Source organism: Strix uralensis, chromosome 3, assembly GCF_047716275.1.
Source record: "Strix uralensis isolate ZFMK-TIS-50842 chromosome 3, bStrUra1, whole genome shotgun sequence".
Taxonomy (NCBI): domain Eukaryota; kingdom Metazoa; phylum Chordata; class Aves; order Strigiformes; family Strigidae; genus Strix; species Strix uralensis.
This window is the reverse complement of record NC_133974.1, coordinates 11371987-11390469: the sequence shown is the minus strand read 5'-3', so window position 1 is coordinate 11390469 and position 18483 is coordinate 11371987. Positions and strand designations below refer to the sequence as shown.

At 41.2% G+C, this 18483-nt stretch overlaps 1 protein-coding gene across 1 annotated transcript; it reads right to left on the bottom strand.

Annotated features, from left to right (window-relative positions):
* Nucleotides 1–1299: 1299 nt before the first annotated feature.
* On the bottom strand, nt 1300–18015 carry MATN3 (matrilin 3). Its single transcript, XM_074861510.1, has 8 exons — nt 17826–18015; nt 15334–15903; nt 11594–11716; nt 11042–11164; nt 9700–9822; nt 7438–7560; nt 3624–3731; nt 1300–1810 (listed from the first exon to the last, which is right to left on the bottom strand). The coding sequence occupies exons 1-8, from the start codon at nt 17983–17985 to the stop codon at nt 1755–1757; spliced, it is 1386 nt and encodes a 461-aa protein (XP_074717611.1). The 5' UTR covers nt 17986–18015; the 3' UTR covers nt 1300–1754.
* Nucleotides 18016–18483: the final 468 nt, after the last annotated feature.

Below are 18483 nucleotides of genomic sequence, written 5' to 3'. Positions count from 1 at the left end.
GTAAAATGGAGTTAAGAATACTAATGCATGAAACAAAGCCTGCCCAGCAAGACACATCTGGCCTCCAGGACAATTTTCCACTATTGTATAAAATCTCATCTGACAACTGGCCTTAGTGTAAATGGGACTGATGTCATCCACTCCCAATTGCCAAGAAGTTGAAAAGTCTTGCATTAGATTTACAGCTTGTTTATTCTTACCAATTACAGAGGCCAAGGCATACTTCTGGCCCTATAAATCCTTGTATAATACCCATGTCTAAGCAGAGGACATGAAAGTAAGCAAAGTAAAGTGCTGGATATAAAACTCCATGACTTGCAGAAAAAATATGCATATACAGCACTTTGAGGAAGACAATGTAGCATAGCTAGGTTGTCCCACACTAACTTTAACCAAGCTACAGAAAATTAATATCAGTGGGCACACATCACAAAATACCAACCACAGACCAATCCAGCAGTTTTGGAGAGTTTACAGTCTCATTTTTAGCCCTTGCTGAAGTTGTGTCCCATGTTTACCTGTGCTATTTAGTATTATAGTCTAACAACATTACTGTGTAGACATACCTGAAGTCCCACTCGCATGTGCAGTGAACATGGTAACCAAACTTCTGCCCACCAATTTTCCTTGCAGTTGTTTGTATCTGTTAAGTGCAGGGCATGAAGCAAGCACAGATGTCATTATAATATGTCCTTGACATACCAGCTACTGATAAAATATTTTGTGTAATTATATTGCAAAGTTGTACAAAATATGTTGAATTTTTCAATTCTAAAAAAAAAAAACCAACATAGTTTTCATTCCAACTTATTTAAATATAGTTGCTAAAGCATTTGGATGATTAGAAACACCAAGTGTGCAAAACAAGTGGATTCCTTTAACAATTAAATTTTTTAATTGTTAGCTTGTGTGTTTTATTCTATAAGCCAAATTGACAGAAGTAGTTTCAGTAAAGTCTGTCATATGACAACAGGAATAACTGTCTAATAACATAAGTAAATCTTGCAGGATAAAAACCTTAAATTGGAGGACGTCTTTCATCCTTCTGAGTGTTAAACAACATTATTAATACTTGAAATTACTATTAAACCTTTTATCTATATTAACAAGGACTTGTAGGTTTTAAAATCAAACGGTTCTTTTTCCAACTATGTGACTTGGGGATAGTATTCTGTTTAGTTCTGTGGATTTCTCCCCTTTATGCGCCCTTTATCTTTGAGGTTTTGTTTCCTTGTTTTTGTTAAACCCTTTATTTCATAACACACATCCTTTAAGATGTATACAAGAAAACTTCCAGTGTCAGTGTGCACATCATACTTTATTAAAATAAGTTACAAGACCCCAACTTACTTTCCCATTTAATGAACAGAAGACACAGGCACATTTTTTACTCTGCCTTGCCATTTCACAGTTTTATATAATGTGATATATGTATCCATTCTTTTTTTCTGTATTTACTTTTAAAAAAGGAATAAAAATGCAGTTACTGCAGAAAAGCAGTACCTGCTGTGCTACTTGTAGTACAAACTGAAGCACAGCAGGTATAGGTAGCTTTATGGTTATAAAGTGACTGTACATGAAGATCCTCAGGGTCACTGTATTTTCAAGGCTGTCTTCCTGAAGTCTTCTTGACATTTGTCAACTATAAAAAACCAACTGCTGTTTTGTAAGCTGTGCAACAAAATAAAGCTTGCTGAACACAATAAAAAGGATTGATTCTGAAAGATTATTTTAAAATTAAGTAGAATGATAGCTCAGACAACCTGCTGTCTGCCTTGATATACCTGCAGCTTCTCAGACACTTCATCTAGTGGTCAGTTGTTAAGGGCAATAAAATAGCTGTCTATAATGTTTGGTTTATTCATAAACTTTCTCATTGCTTCATTTTCAACAAACAATCTGTTTTCTAGACAGGTCAATACATGCTTGAACCAGAGATTCCAAACCATTCTGGAGATCTGTCAAGATCTGGCAACTTCCCAAACGATCTCTACAACCCTAATTTCTCAGAAGGAGTTGGACCAAGTGATTGTCTCTGCTGCTTTTCCCAGGTTGTCTTGAAAAGATGTTAGGGATACAAATTGCACAACAAAGAATAACTCTGGAAAAAAGCCTCAGTTCTCAGTAATAAAGTATATTCCTGACTTGAACACACCACATTTTCTTGCCTAACATTAGCTCTTTTAGACAGAAAGATTGTTCTCTGAAGGACATGCTACTATTGAGATGACATTACAGGTTTAATTATCTTGGTGTTCAGTTTTATCTACTTAAGATTTCCTGGAATTATATATTGTAATCCAAGTAAAATCAGAGTCTTCTCTTCACATTTCCCAGGCAGATAAACTGAACTTCAGGCACACTGCAAGAAGAGGGATTTGCAATTAGACCTTATAAAATAACTTTGAATTTATTCAAGAACTGGGAAAGTCTTATGTCCTTGGCAGAAGTTTTCATTTGGCTTTCAGAAACTTTGGTGGACCGTAAAATTCATTTATCTGTATAAATGATGAGTTAACATATAAAACTTACTAGTCTCCTGCTTTGCTCTCTTTCTTTGATTAATTCTAAATACCCTACTCTTCCTTGATTTTGAAGCCCCTGGGATCAGGATGACAACCGTAGACATAGTGCTCCCCTAAATTAATTCTTCCTTGAACAAGAGCACCTTTTACAGAAAAAAGCATCCAGTCTCAGAAATTTCCAGTGATAAAATCTTGGTAAATTGTCACAGTGATCAACCACTCTCACTTCTAAAAATTGTGCCTTTTGATGAATCACAGCTTGCCCAACTTTAATTTCCAGTTATTAGTTTGTGCTGTGCCGTCTGAGGGCATTTATTCCAGCATTTAGGTTTGCTGTGATACCACACAGTTCACCACTTTCTCTTTTTTTTTTTTTTTTTTTTCTCTCCTACATGTTTATGCAATCTTTAATCTGGGGGCTGACCACATTTTTCTCCACTGCCACAGGCACCACACTGCAGCAAACGAAGCCAGGAAATTCCAGCACAGCAGAGCTGGCACCCACCAGCCTGCACCTCAGATGTCCTGTGAACCTGAGGCTTGCCTAGTGCCTCCAGCCTCGGCACCCTGCCTCACAGCTCTCCCATTCTCATATATCCCAGCAGCTGGATATTAATAGGCTAGCACATTTTCATGGAAAAGAAGAAGGTGCATGAAAATTGCTTGGGACAGTGCCTCCCTGCAGAGGTGGGATTCAGAGGAATACCACAGCTAATGGGACTGTTGTCACACTGCCTGTTGTCTTGAAAATTTTGGAACATAATAGGGGGGCTCAAAACTGAGAATTTGCTATAACAGTAAAAGTCATCTGGAAGAATTATGAATAGAGCAGTGCTTGATGTTAAACGTAGCATTTATAATCTAGGGGACATGGGCACATGCATTTTATCTGTATCTTGATACTAAAGCCCTTCAATGAAATTTGAAAACATAGTGGTATTTGCAACAACCAAGATTTTGCTCCGTAACATTTCTAAAATCACCATGAAAATACTTTCTGTTTTGAGGGATGTTCCTTCCCTGGCTTGTATCAAAACAGCTACCTCTAAAATACCAGTAAAGAGCTGAATGCAGAAGATCATGTAAGAAAAAGGATATATTTTGTGGACAGAGCTTCAAGGCGAGAGGTGACTGAGTCCTGCAGGGCAGCTATGGCTTCACACTTACAGGACTCTTCAGTTGTTACGAGACTGCTCGTTATGGCTCCTAAGAGAGAAAACAGCATTTAGAATATTTATGACAATTATCAAACATTTAAATCCCAGGAAAATGCTTGATTCTGCAACGGGAGTTGAACTCATGCTGTGAGACTACAGCAAGCACTGCAACTCAGGGCAGTCAGGAAGGAGGGAAAGCAGGGAACAGGGGCCAGTGTGTAGCCAGAGACATGAGTGTCATAGTCCAGAAACAGGACAGGCAAGAGAGAACGTGACTCTAACCAGGGAGGAGGCAGATCAGGGAGTTCCTCACCTGACTACCTACCTGGATCCTCTGCACTCTTTAAATTAGACCATTATTGAGCAAAATATAAAAAGAAGCTTGGGTGCAGAGACCAACCAGCCTCCCCCATCAACCTGTTATCTCTCCCTCTCATCCAGAATATCCCCCATCCCAAAAGGGAGGGCACACTGGGAAGTAGAATGAGTGTGTTCAGGTGATGCAGACTGAGAAGAACCTGCAGTTCAGGTCTCCGTCTTGTAAGTAGTACTTTGACCATCAGACTATCCACACAGGAAGGCCACTGGCATCACTGTAAACAGAATCTATTCAATTAGATGTATTTAAGGCCATGACTAACTTGTTGGGCTTCTCTTCAGAAGAATGATAGAATCATAGAATGGTTTGGGTTGGAAAGGACCTTTAAAGGTCATCTAGTCCAACCCCCCTGCCATAGGCAGGGACATCTTTCTGACCAGGTTGCTCAAAGCCCCGTCCAACCTGACCTTGAACACTTCCAGGGAGGGGGCAGCTACAGCTTCTCTGGGCAACCTGTGCCAGTGTCTCACTACCCTCACAGTAAAGAATTTCTTCCTCACAATTGCCCTCAATCTTCCAGACTTACAGGGAACCCACCTCAGCTGTCCTCAGGAACTCCTTTTTCTCTATAATCCACCACAAAACCAGGGATGATCAAAAAGGGCTCAGAGAGGTGATAATTTCATTGTGGTATAATAACATCAGGCATCAGCTGATGGCTGTGAGTTCTTAGCTACATGAAAGGCAATTTAACCTCACCTTCTCCATAAAGAAAACAGGAGTTAAGGCAAGCTGCACCCCTTGCTGCAGGCTAAGAACAAACATCAACAGCTACTGAAGCACAGTTACTGTAGTGAGACTACTGTCTACATCTGAGACCAGAATAATAATAAGCTTCCCAAGGCAGAGCCTTCTTAAAAGAGGGCCTACAATTATGAAATACCCTTTCAACAAGTTATCAAGAGGTGTTACTTCTATGTAATGCCTGTCTTGTTATACATGTTTTTAACATTGCTTGCAAAGGCAATGACAGCAGATTAATCAATTCTTTTTTATGCAGATACATAAATGTGTAGCTGATCAATGCCAAACAAATTATGTGAGCATTATAACAGTAAAGCAATAGAAATATTATACCTGGATACAATTTCTCTTTTTTTCTGAATTTTTTTGGTTTCTTTTTTTATTTACCAATCATGCCATTGATATTTCCATTTTGCAGGGAAACTGCAAAATCTATGAACAGATTCATTTCTAGCAGTGCAGAAATTCATTTGTCTTAGAGCCAATGTTGAAACTGGTGTCTCCTTGATTCCACTGAACCTGTATTTGTTCACCTCCCTTCTTTGGAACGTTCCACTGGCTTTATGGTCAATGTACAAAGAAGAGCTGTTCAAGAGTCAGCTGGAGGAAGGCCAGTTCAAAATATCACACCAACATGGTTGGTTTCCAACCAACTGCCAGTTAATTTTTTATGTTTGCATTTAAATTCTCCAATGACAGATACAGATCCTCCTTGGATTATGTCGGTTTTAACAAAATTACTTTTCCAGCCAACTTTGGCAACTGCCAAGGGTACCCTGAAGTCTTCTACAGTCCTTCTGTGAAATTTAGAGTCTTCCAGTATTTGATATTCAAAATCTTGGATGCTCCCATTGCCACTGGGATGCCAAACAAGTCATACAAAACATGCTAGAGTTGTGTTTTTACACTGCATTTATGTAGAAGTCCAGACCTACAAAAAATTACTATATTTGCAGATGGTGTTTGGCTATATCCACCTGTTTTATAACTTTGCTCTTACATAGGGTCCTTAGGAACTTGATGTAATGGCAGGTTATTCCTGCTCTGAACCAGAGATCAGACTAGGTACCTCTTGAGGTCCCTTCCAACCCAACTTTACTTATGATTCTACATCAAATGGTGCAGAGGTTCTGCCAACAGCTGATGCCATTATTGCCCATCTGAAGGGAAAACAATTGGCATGCCTGCCCCACTCAGCTTGGAGGAGCGGACGACAACACATGGTTTAGCGTTGCAGTCGTTCTTCTGACACCAGTTCTGTTCCCCTCTGGCCCCCCACCATCCTGCAAATGCTGGTACACAACTGAGTCCCATGCCCCAGAAACAGATGCCCCAGAACCCCTGCCTTGCCAATCCCCCCAGTTATGCCCATTTCATAAGGAAATGCAGATTATAACAGACTCTTTTTTTTTAAATACAGTGAAGTCCTTAAATGTGTGGTGATAGGTAAGAGTCAACTGTAGTTTTAAATACAATAACTGCTATAACTAAACAAGAAGGATCAAACTAGCTCAAAATATTAGTGGGAAGAGGCAGAAAAGAATTAAAAGGGATTATACTTTCAGGGAGTTTGTGAGTGGATAGAACCTTTATCAAACAAATTTAAAGGATTTAACATATTAAGGAGAGGTACTTCAATAAATATATTCAGGGAAAAAAAATTTCTACTTGAGCATGTTTTTTCATCTGGATTTAAGGTAAAGCCTTCATAGCAGTCACAGGTATATGATCTGCCATTACTCACACAGACCTGCTCACAGTCATGGGTTCTTGGTGCACATACATCAGTGCCTACAGAATGCTTTTTGGAGAAACAGTTATCCAAAAACAAGATAACCATTTTTTAATGCTTCCCAATGGCAATGCTTTTCCATGCTGGGAGCCTATCCTATGTGAATCTTACCAGGAACTACTGATATGTGTAACTGATCTTGCCTTGAAGCAGTGAGATGAACTAATTGGCTTACTGGGGTCTCCCTCAGTCCTTACTCTGTACAGTCTGTGCTCACTCCGACCACAGCTGCCTAACACCACCAGAGGTGAAGTGCCAGAGCACCTCCAAGGGCATGCTAGGAAAAATTTCCAGTACAGAACCTTACAGTAAGGAAACCAGGAAGGAAAGAAACACTTCTAAAATGATTACATTTTTACTATAACTCAAAGTCCCTGAGAAGCTAAAGAAACAAACAGCAAAATTAAATTCAGCCTGGAGGGGAGGACATCACCTCAAGCTGTCTCCTGCTTGGTGGTACGCAGTTTCTGCAGTACTGCAAAGTATGTGACTGTGTGACTAACCCCAGCTCTTCTCTCTTCAATTATTTCTCAGTTCTGGGTTTGCTGAATATTGCATTTTTTTTTTTTTAAATACAGTGAAAACCTTCATTAGAAGATGATAAACAAAGACCAAATGGTAAGCAGTTACTAGCATTGTTGCATATGAAGTGCTTTATATCTAAATATTGCTCAAAGTGGAAAAGGCAGAGTGACATAGAACTGTCTTTTAACACTTGAATACATGTGTAAGTTTCTTAAACAGATCTAAATACATTAACCTGCTAATGAGAGCTATGTCAATAGATGTACTTAGCTGGGGAGGGCATGGGGGTTATAGGGAACAGCAATCTGCTCTTACTTGAGCAAGTCTTCTTGTCTGGATTCAGGGTGTAGCCTTGGTAGCAGTCACAAGTATAGAACAGATCATCCCTCACGCAGACCTGCTCACAGTCATGCCTTCCGGGTGCACACATGTCGACAGCTGAGGAAGCCATTTGAGAAGAGAAGAGTAGAGTATCAATCAATACCCAAACTTCATTTTAGTTGATGTTAGTAATTCCCATTTGCAAACATGTCTTCATCTGGATTCAAACCATGACGTTCTTATCGCATGTCAGCATGCTATTAGCCATGACAGGGTATACAGAGTGTGTTTTTATCTGGCTATAAACATCACAAAATTAATACAATTTTTGGAACACTGGCAACGCTTTTTTTGCAGTTGTAACAGATTGCAAAAGGAGCCAAAGTAGCAGTGACCCAGTTACAAAATAATTATCCAAAGGAATTTCAGAGAACAAGTATGTGGATTTTAATAGAGTATTTGGCATTATTTCAGCTTTAATTGAGTTGGATAAGACACTGTTTTATGGAGTGAAAAGACCATAAACCGAAGAGTATACATGGCAGCAAAAAAAAGAGAGACGTGGCACTTGCTGCCAGTTACAAAGTGGGCACTTGATGTGTGAAGCTGATGTTTTCTGCCAAATTTAACACATCAACTCTGAAAGGCCAAGCTTAGAAGGCATTCCCATATTTGGATATCTTTGCAGTAAGGAGCTTCAGTAAGGGAGAAGCAAAGAAAGAAGGAAAGAAGAAAAAAGAAAAGGAAAAAAGGAAAGGAAAAAGAAAAATAGAGGGGAGGGGAGGGGAGGGGAGGGGAGGGGAGGGGAGGGGAGGGGAGGGGAGGGGAGGGGAGGGGAGGGGAGGGGAGGGGGAGGGGAGGGGGAGGGGAGGGGGGAGAGGGAGGGAGGGAGGGAGGGAGGGAGGGAGGGAGGGAGGGAGGGAGGAAGGAAGGAAGGAAGGAAGGAAGGAAGGAAGGAAGGAAGGAAGGAAGGAAGGAAGGAAGGAAGGAAGGAAGGAAGGGAGGAAGGGAGGGAGGGAGGGAGGGAGGGAGGGAGGGAGGGAGGGAGGGAGGGAGGGAGGGAGGGAGGGAGGGAGGGATGACCCCCTCCTGGACCTAAACTATTTTTATTATATCACGAAGACCTGGATGGTTGAGAAATCATTAGCAGCCTATTGAAAAATGAGATTCAAAAGAGAAAAAAAGCAAGCATGTTAGGGAAATAATCTGAAATTTGTCTATGCAGGGGGATAATCAGTGCTATGAAAGGAGGTTTGGGATTGGACTTCCAAAGGGGATGCCTAACTGACTTCACATTCCCTCACAGATGTTTATTGTGTCTATATAATGCCAGGTGAGAGTTAGTCTTAGGAACTGTATTTACAAAATCAGCTTCTAAACCAGGCAAGAAGAAATATTGAGGGCCTCTGGCTTTGCCTCTTTGAGATGTGAGACATGACTTAATTGGAGAGATTTGCCTAGGAAACTCCTGTAATTGGAAGCAATTCACTGGTTCAGCACTTTGTCACACAAAATGTAGTAAGGAAAAGGATTATGATGGAAGTGGAAAAAAGGATTTTGCTTAAATAAATCTTCAGTGAGACATGCAAAGAAATGAAGAGTGAAGCTCAAATCCTAATCCTAAATGAAAATAATATAGAATACGTATTAATTTGTAGGTACTATATACTTACATGTACATCCTTAAGTACCAGTTATATCTATGCTCGTATTCTCCACAAGAGACCAGCACTGGGAAAGAAAATTTCCTTCCATCCTCTAGAGCTCTAAGGCTGGAGTATTTTTTAAGGTCCAAACATATCTACCAAAAAGAGTGATCACACTCATGATGATACAGACTGTAATCTCTCTCCCAGCACAGTCCTTGCTCTTCTTCATCTCATTCCCTTGTGCTGCTTTGCTGAAGATTTTTGTGACACAGGTAGTGCACATTACATAATTCCCACCAAATATATTATCCTTCTCCTCTGTCAGGTAGATATGGTAATTTGTGCTCCATCAGTGTAAAAATATTGTGAAGTCCTCAGGGAAACATCAAATGGCATTTTAATTATAGCAATTACAATTTTCACAACTGTGAAAGAGTCACAGGTCTCAAATTATTGCTGGACACATGAAGAAATAAAGTTGCACTGTGTTCTCAGGAGTTCTACAGAAACTCTTGGATAATTTATCACAAAAATAATGTAAATTAACCTGATTTTTAAAAGCTACTTGCTTTTAGCTACATACAGTATTTCCATGATCAGGTCTTACCTGAACAAGTCTTCTTATCTGGATTCAGAGTGTAGCCTTCATAGCAGTCACAGCTGTAGGATCCATCATTACTCAGACAGACCTGTGCACAATCATGCCTTCCAGGTGCACACATGTCCATGACTGTGGTGAAACATATTTTAGAAAACAAACTTATTAATCCCTCCCAGACACTCAAGCATTTTAAATGCTTCAACATTTATAAATACAATTAAATTAGGATTCAAATTAGGATTCAACCAGTGCCCTACTACATTATTATATTACCCTCCAGACAGCTGAGTTCAGTTACTAATTATTTAGTAGAGGCAGACAGTGGGACTGTAAGACATTACTATAACATATCTCACACAAGTCTGATTTTTATCAGCCATGCTAGCAGTCCTGAATATCCCCAGTAAGGATGAAGCTAAAACACCATACTGAGATGAGCAATAACCTGCCAGATGTCAAGGCAGAAGTTGTTTCTTGCAATATTAACAGTAACTATGGTGGATCCAAATTTGACTTCATACTTTCATCCATGAGCTGAACACAGGCACAAAAATGATACACAGAAATGCTATTAAATGGCAAAGAGATATAAAGCCTAGTGAGGCATATACAAAAAAGCAGGAGCTCTAGAAGATTATGTTCTCCCTTCAGAAATAAGAAGAGTGGAAACTTCCGTGAAAAAATGCTCAAGGGCTCTCAAAGGGAGGGATGCACTTACCAGTTATAAAATAGCTACCCTAAGGCTGGTGCTGCTCAGAACTTCTGGATTTAAAGAAATAACTCCACAGAAGTATTTGGGGGGAAAAAAAGTTTTTATAATAGATTAACTTTTCAGGGTGCCAATTCAAGGAGTAGGAGAGGAATAAACTGCTGCCAGGGTAAGACTTGGGTTGCTATACAGCAGGGCCCTGCACAACTTTGGAAGCAGAAGCAGCAAGCTGTAAATACCCCTGAGTTTCAACAGAAGCGGTGGAGAGGACATGGGAAAATCATCAGGTTTTAAGTTCTCTGTGGACTAGTGGCACTCACTCTCCAGTGGAGACACAGTGCTGGTTGGCATCTCCGAAATAGGTTCATCCTTTCCCAGGGACTAAGTGATGTTTATGAAGTACTGTGAAGAGCATAAAATGGTAGGTAAGTGCCAAACTGCATTTTTTTAATCAACACATTCAAAGAACAATGCAATTTGATTGTTATTGGAACCAAGGGGAAAGGCTATAAGTGAATTCTCATTTTAAGAGCTGATGCCTGTAAGCAATTTTTCAACTAGAAATAATGAGGGCAACTCACAGAAAGCATGTCCATCTCTCCATGAGTCTCATATATTAAAGTAGCCTTTAATTCTTACCTGAGCAAGTCTTCTTATCTGGATTCAGGGTGTAGCCTTCATAGCATTCACAGACATAGGATCCGTTGTTACTCACACAGATCTGATCACACTCATGCCTTCCAGGTGCACATGTGTCCACAGCTGCAAGATGCATATTAGAGAAGCGATTCATTTTTAATAAAAAGTAGTTTGGGATGGAGTGCATATTCACATTTTTGAATATATTTTGATTTGGAATCAGCTCAGAAATGGTAATAGTAATTGAAGGAATTAGAGTAAGTGGTAGGGGAAAATATCTATACAGTGTCTACATCTGAAGACTTTGTTTTGGCATCTGGCCCTAATGAATGGATCTGTAGGCATAATAAAAAGGATGGTGATGGAGTCAAACTACTCACCATTACTTGCAGCAGACTTTTATTTATTATTTATTATTAGATTTATTATTATTGAAGAAGATGCAGATGTTCACTGTTTCAACAGAAGTACACAAGTAGCTTCCTAAATCCAATTATGGTTTTTAAAAGTGGGTTTTTTTCTAGTTGAACACATTTACAGAAAGAATAATACCTGAGCAGGTTCTTTTATCTGGATTCAGAGTGTAGCCTTCATGGCAATCACAAAGGTAGGATCCACCGTTACTCACACAGACTTGCTCACAGTCATGGGTCCCAAGTGCACACACATTCGCAGCTACAAAGGACATTTACAGAAAAGGTATTTCAGTCATTCCAAAGGAAAGAAACAGTCATTAATAATTTATGCTTACAAAAGTACATCTTGCACTGTTTGCTGGATTAGCAGTAGTAAATGTCAGTGCTGTGTCACTGTCACAAAAAGTTACAGGTATCTTTTGCATCATTCTGTAGCCAGAAGAAAGAAAGAGGTCATAAATGACACTGGAACAACTGCAGTGAAATAACTCACCACCTGAGGTGGCAGAAAGACAAGATGAATTGAAAAGGGTGCAACAGGGAGAGATTTTAAGCATTTAGTAACATTACACTGGAAATGAGAAGTCTGCAATGAAAAGGACCTTCTGGCATTTTTTATCCAGTCTCTTTCTATTACAGACAACCGTTTGAAATAATCCCAAAATGTATCAGTCACTGTCTGGCAGTTTACTAACTTCTGCTCATTGGCAAACAACCTGATTTATGAATTCCTGCTGCACTGTAAAAAAATCACATGTAAACTGAAATGCAACAGAAAGCAAAATAAAATAAAATAAACCAAAACTGCAACAGAAAGACCATCAAGACCAGGAGGAACAGAAAAATGACTCGGAGGCACTAGGATAACACACTGTCTTCTCAGGGATGAAAAAAGTGTCTGTGTAATGCTGGTCCAGCAAAGAAACCCACACCGGTGCAAGATGGGTATGTGAGGGCTGCAGCTGCCTTGATCCATCAGATTCAAGAAGTCAAAACCAAAAGAGGATGTGGAAGAAAGTTTCAACAGTAAGGTAGCTTTGCAGGTACATGACCCTCCTAATTGAAGGACAGTACACAAATAATATCCAAACCTCAGAGAACTGAGAAACTGAAACTGCAAACTACAAAATGAGATTCAATTTTCAAGGACCAGCTAATTCCCCAGCAAACAGTAAGGCTATTTCATCAGACTAAGAAAACAGAAAACAGTGATATGAAAAGCAGCGTGATGGATGGCAGCTGATATGTGTGTTGTGGTAACAGGGCAGACTGACTGCTGTAACGCTGGTCTGTCTCTGGAATGCACTATGTGTGCTGACAGTCTTTTCCTTCGCAGATGGCCAAACTACATAACTAATTAACTTCTGACCAATTTTTCTCAAGTATATTTAGCTTTGGATCTGCTGCTTCTTTGGTCACTTCAAGATGCCCCTGTTTCTCTCCACAGATTGTAAAGGAAACCTACATACCCGCTTAAACTTAGATGATTTTTAGATGACTAAATTTAGATGAGGGGAAAAAGGGAACAGGAGAGAGAAGGGGGGAGAAAAAAAAAAAAAGGGTGGAGGAAAAAAGTGGAAAGGGGAACAAAAAAGGGAAAGGAAGGAAAGAAAGAAGGAGGAAACAAAAGGGAAAAGGAGAAAAAGGGGAAGCACAAGTCTATTATTATCTGAGATTTTACTCAGATGAGTAGTTAAAATGTGGGTATGGACTACTGGTAAAATCAAACTCCAAAGCAATAGTGGTGAGATAGAAATGAGAAACAAGAGTGCTTGAATTTTCTCACATATTTCTGAATGCAAGGCAACATTTCCCATTTTCTAACACATGGAAGATCTAGGTGTCCCCTAATAAGGCTGACAGAAACTGTGCCTTGTCTTTCCATTGGCAAAAACAAATCTCAAACCAAGACAGCATCTTTTCATTCTGCTACACCCTTGGCAATAAGAGAATTCATCTCCATGGTTTATGAAAAAAATCTGTGGGTGGTATTTTCAAGCATAACTGAGAAGCTCAGACTCAAATGGTCAGATTTTTGTGGTAGGAAAGTCAAGCCTCCACTGACTTGAACACCAATTCAAGGCTAAGATTTTCCACCTCCAGGATGGTCTCATGTTGAATGATGCTCTCAAGACATCAAGATCTTGATCTTACCCAACTATTTTGCCCCTGAACATTAGTTTTCCTGTTTTCAGTTCACCCTACAAACAAATTTATTTGCCTTGGCCAAAGCAAAGAAAATCCTAATTGTCACTGGTGAGTCTAGATTTCTGACCAAAAAGCAGTTTGGAGCTGGAAAAGACCCAGTTTACCCACACTGTCTTACAAGACCCTCTTAGATTTATTTGGTTTGTAGGAACCTTTTTAAAAATTATTCCTTTTACCCTCTTCTTGTTCATGAATCCCACAGATTCTGGCTAATTGCATGCAGGCAACTCAGGGTTACACTGGAAGTGTATATTTGTGAGCTCTCTTTGGTTTACCCTCCAGTTTAGTAGGGGCCTAATTTCTATGTTTCAGCACAATGAACAGCGAGTTTACTCTTAAGAACAAGAGATTTTTATTTGGTGCTATGAAAGGACTCGCTTTGTCAAGAACATAGGTGGAAAATTAGTGCTATGTTCACAGCACACATACCTGTCCAACTATGTGGGCACTTGTACCCACTTCCAGCTACCAGGGAGAGGATCTGATCACATCAGCAACACAACATGATGTCAAGCCAAACCTCAAGGCACTTCCTATGGTAATTATTGGGCAAGGTGTCCTATCTGGAGATAACCCTACACATTTATTTCATACCTAGAAAAAGAGGTCTATTCACTCTAAATTTATTCAAAAGGTATGGTGGTAATTTTTAGCAAGGCTCTGAAATAACAAAGTAACCCATTGCCAACCAAGTTCCCAAGGCAATAGTTCTTATTTTAGTTCTCTTCCAATGTTCTTTCCATCTGATTTTAGCCATTACTTGCTGGAGACTTATTTTACAAGTAATTACCTTACAAATTTACTACAAAAATCTACTTCATACAAGTTTAATTGTCAAAAAGTCACTGGGTTTTGTGAGTAGGGCTGTGTCATAGCTGTCTAATAGGCAGTTCTAAATACTCCAGATACATGACCTTTTTCTTCTGTAAATGACAATAACAACCCACACTGGCCTAGCATCCTTAGTGGAGTTCTAGTCCAAACTACATATACATCCAGCATTTTTCCAAGACCAGCCCTGAAAGGGCGAAGCTAATTCAACCCATCCCACAGTTCCCTATCTAAGTCAAGTTGCAGAGCAACAGAGAAAGGTGTGAGTCTGGCACACTGAAAAAGCCCAGCAGTGCCTGCAGAGTGAAAGCCCATCCCGAGATGACCTGCCATTGTGTTTGGGCACTTCATCCTGCATCAAATTTCTCAAGCTAGCATGGCGGCTCACCTGCCACACTGATTTTCCTACTCCAAAACTATAAAGAGCCCTTCAGCACCATGCTTCCACCCTCCTCACTTCCCAGCAAGATGGGAAAAGGAATGAGCAGACTGCACAGCTCTGGTGTGTGCTATTGGTGAGTCAGTAAATTTAGGTAGCCAAATCCTGGACAGATTGCCATACTTTCTCTTGCACTAAATTGGTCCAACTACACAAGGAGGTCCACTGAAATCAGGTCTGTTACTTGCATGGTAAGATCACGATTCAAAATTAAAGGTCGTTGCTTGGCCTAGGCTGAATAAAAGGGTTGGCTTGTTTGCCCAACAGATGGCAAAGGAAATATTTAAATGTGATACATAACACTTCTGAAAAAGAAAACCTTCTTTCTTAGGGAGTGGAACCACAGTAGGAGCCAAAAGGAGCCAAATTACACTACCTTCTTGGACTGACCACCTTACCACAGAAAGTCTCTCTGAATTTGGCTGTCAGCTTTTCGATCACACCATAGGTCTCCACATAGAAGACGTGTTCATCCAGTGGTTCGCTGGCCATTATCCTCAGGGACTGCATGTCTGCCCGGTCTACCCCAACTGCATAGATCTCAATGCCAGCTCTCCGGGCACTTGCTGCCACATCTTGAACCTGGTCTTGTGGCCGTCCATCTGTCACAACAATGACCACCTTGGGGATATTGAAGGTTGCTGGCCGGGTGCCCATTTCCTCAGTGAAGACTTCATCCATGGCAGTTTGGATGGCAAGGCCGGTCATTGTGCCAGTAGACAAGGGGCCAATGTGGGATACAGCCTCCTTCATAGATGCTTTATCAAAGTAGGTCCGGAGGGGAAACTCCACCTTGACAGTGCTAGCATAATTCATGACTGCCACACGGGTTGTTCTTTCACCAACATCCAGAGTATCAATCATTTTTGACAAAAAGATTTTCACTTTCTCAAACTCTTCAGGTCGGACACTACGGGAACTGTCTATGATGAAGACGAGGTCTAGGGGCTGGTTCTTGCAGGCAGTGTCTGTCAAGAAGGAAGGAAAACACTTCAGTTATCTCCTACACAGGACCAGAGCTCTCACCCTAGGGCAGTGAGAGCTGTCATGGCAAACTGTTCCTTCCAGATAAATGTTGGCACTCTTGATTCTTTAGGAAGAGGTTTAAAATTACAGTGAGCCACACATTAGAAATTCTTAAATATTAATTTTGACAAGTAAGAAAAAATTGAACACTTCTAAGCATTAAAAGATAGGTCTACATTTGAGCCCACAAAATATGTCACTATCCTTGAAACAAAGGGTTGTAGTTTGCATATAACAGCCAATACAGAAGTGTAGCAATGATATATAAATGTACTTACTTTTTCATCTTACATATTTTTATAAGCTCCAGAAATAAAATGGTAAAACAACTGGCTAGATTACGTAGTGAACAGATCCTAGCAATATTTTTTAGGATAGTAAGAATATAAATTCCTGATTCAGAATCCAAAGTGTTGTGAAGTTCAAACAAGAAGAAATAAAGGCTTCTTTAGAAGTTGTTACTGTTTAAAGGCTTCTAGAGCAGAGAAATAAATGAACTTTGTATTTATGAAGTAATTTTACATGTAAAAATTAATATTTACACCAATTTTTCTAGCTGCTAAAATTCCTCACTGACATATAAATCTAGACTGAAACAGAAAAGCCATAGCTCAGATCAGAGATAAACATCATTTCTAGGAAGATGAAAAATAATCAAGACAGCAATAGCAGGAAACTTAAGCTGTACACTCTTTAGTCCTGATATCCTGACCTGACATTGATCAAGGTATGGATTTGTACTGCAGGTTTATGAAAAACAGACAACCCAAAAGCACAATATTTCTACAAAAGACACATTCCTGCTCAACAGTGCATTAAATAGCGAAATTTGAGGTGTTCAGTTTGAATATACTCCCTGAAGAGCTCTTTTTGGGAACTGGACACACCTTTCACAGCTACTATCAAGTTGACTTTTATTATTGCATTCCAGTTAAAAAAAAATTTAAAAGTCTTCACAATCTCTTAAAAGTAGAGGTAAAAACAGCACCTTTTTTTTTTTTTTTTCCCAATGCATTAAAAAACTTTTTTTCTCTTGTGCAAGTGAAAAGGGAGGGAAAAAATCAGATCAGACAGATCTTACTTTTTGCCTTTGGACGGAGAAATGGACTGGATGAATCTAGGATCCTGTCCAGGTATATTATATAAAATTCCACATGCATCCCATAACTCAGTTTTTGCGTAAGGATTTAGAAGAATGGCTTTGTGCCCTTTGAGAAGCTGAGAAAACATGAAGAAATGTTTTGCATGCATGTGTATCTTAAGCCATCAAAGAAAAACACACTATTTGTTGTACCCAAAAAAAAAAAAAAAAAAACAAAAAAAACAAAAAAAAGACCAAATGCAAGATTTGTAGGCTCTGGAATTCTCTTTTTTAGATTAAGAAAAAAACCCTTTTCATTAGCCTGATCTTTCTGAGTCTGAAACAGAGATGTTTCAAGAAATGAACACGGGTAAGGAAGAGTTATGTAGGTTTTAGAGATTAGCAAGGCCAATTTTGCATTAAAAGAAGTAGTTGGCACTTCTGCCTTCAAGGGAATGGTCCATGGACTGCCGCAGATACAGCAAGATGTCCCTGGGGAATAACTCTCTCCCAGTCATTCGTAAAACGAAGCATGTAAGGCAGCAGCCCAGGAGAAGCAATGGCAGGCGGTGCCGAGGCAGCCGGGTCCGGGAATCGCCTCCGGGAAGGGAATCGCCTCCAGGCGGGCATCGCCTGGGAGAAGGCATCGCCTCCAGGAGAGGCATCGCCTGGGGGAAAGGCACCACCTCCGGGAGAAGCATCGCCTCGGGGCAGGGCATCGCCGCCGGGCGGGCTGGCCGGGGGCGCGCAGCCCCGCGCAAGAGGCGGCTCCCAGCGCGGTACCTGCGGCGCGGCTCCCGGAGAGGCCCCCGGCGGGCCGCGGCTGCCGACGCAGGCGGTGCGGGGAGCCCCCCGCCGCGGGCAGCGGCAGCACTGGCGGCAGCAGCAGCAGCAGCAGCAGCAGCGCCGGGCGGCAGCGCAGGGTGCCGAGCGCCCGCCGCATCGTGCCAACGCCTGCCCCGCCGCCCGCCGCGCCGCATTTAAAGCTGCCGGCCGCGATGGCGGGGGGGTGTGCGGGGAGGGACAACCGAGGTGGCACCGGCTCCCCCCGCCGCCTCCTCCCCCGGCGGGTGGGGACCGGCGGCCAGGGAAGGACGGGGTTAGAGCTGAACTTCGGGAACTCGCGGCACGGCAGGGAGAGGGCTCAAACCTGGGGGCGGGTGCTTCAGCTGAAATACAAACTCCCCCTTTCTCCCTGCACTGGAATTATTTGATCCAGGTCTGCTAACTTTGCACTTCTAGTCTCCAGGCTTTATCTCCAGGGCAGTATTTGCAAAGAATGGGTGAAGCAGCTCACAGCGTGATCGCGGCGGCACAAGAACCTGCCCTCCCTGTTGTTGCCTAACGCAGGGCGTTTCGTCTGGTCCCTGGCACTGCAGATCCTGCCAGCTCCCGGGGGAAGCTGCAGCAAGCTTTAACGGAAAGCAGAGTTCAGGGCACA

Excerpts from the sequence above, each read along its gene's own strand:
- MATN3 (XM_074861510.1), bottom strand. The coding sequence starts at position 17,985 with ATGCGGCGGGCGCTCGGCACCCTGCGCTGCCGCCCGGCGCTGCTGCTG. Across the intron at positions 15,904-17,825 it reads CTCCGGGAGCCGCGCCGCAG|ACACTGCCTGCAAGAACCAG; the intron begins GTACCGCGCTGG and ends CCTTCTTGACAG. Across the intron at positions 9,823-11,041 it reads AGATAAGAAGACTTGCTCAG|TCATGGACATGTGTGCACCT; the intron begins GTAAGAATTAAA and ends GTTTCACCACAG.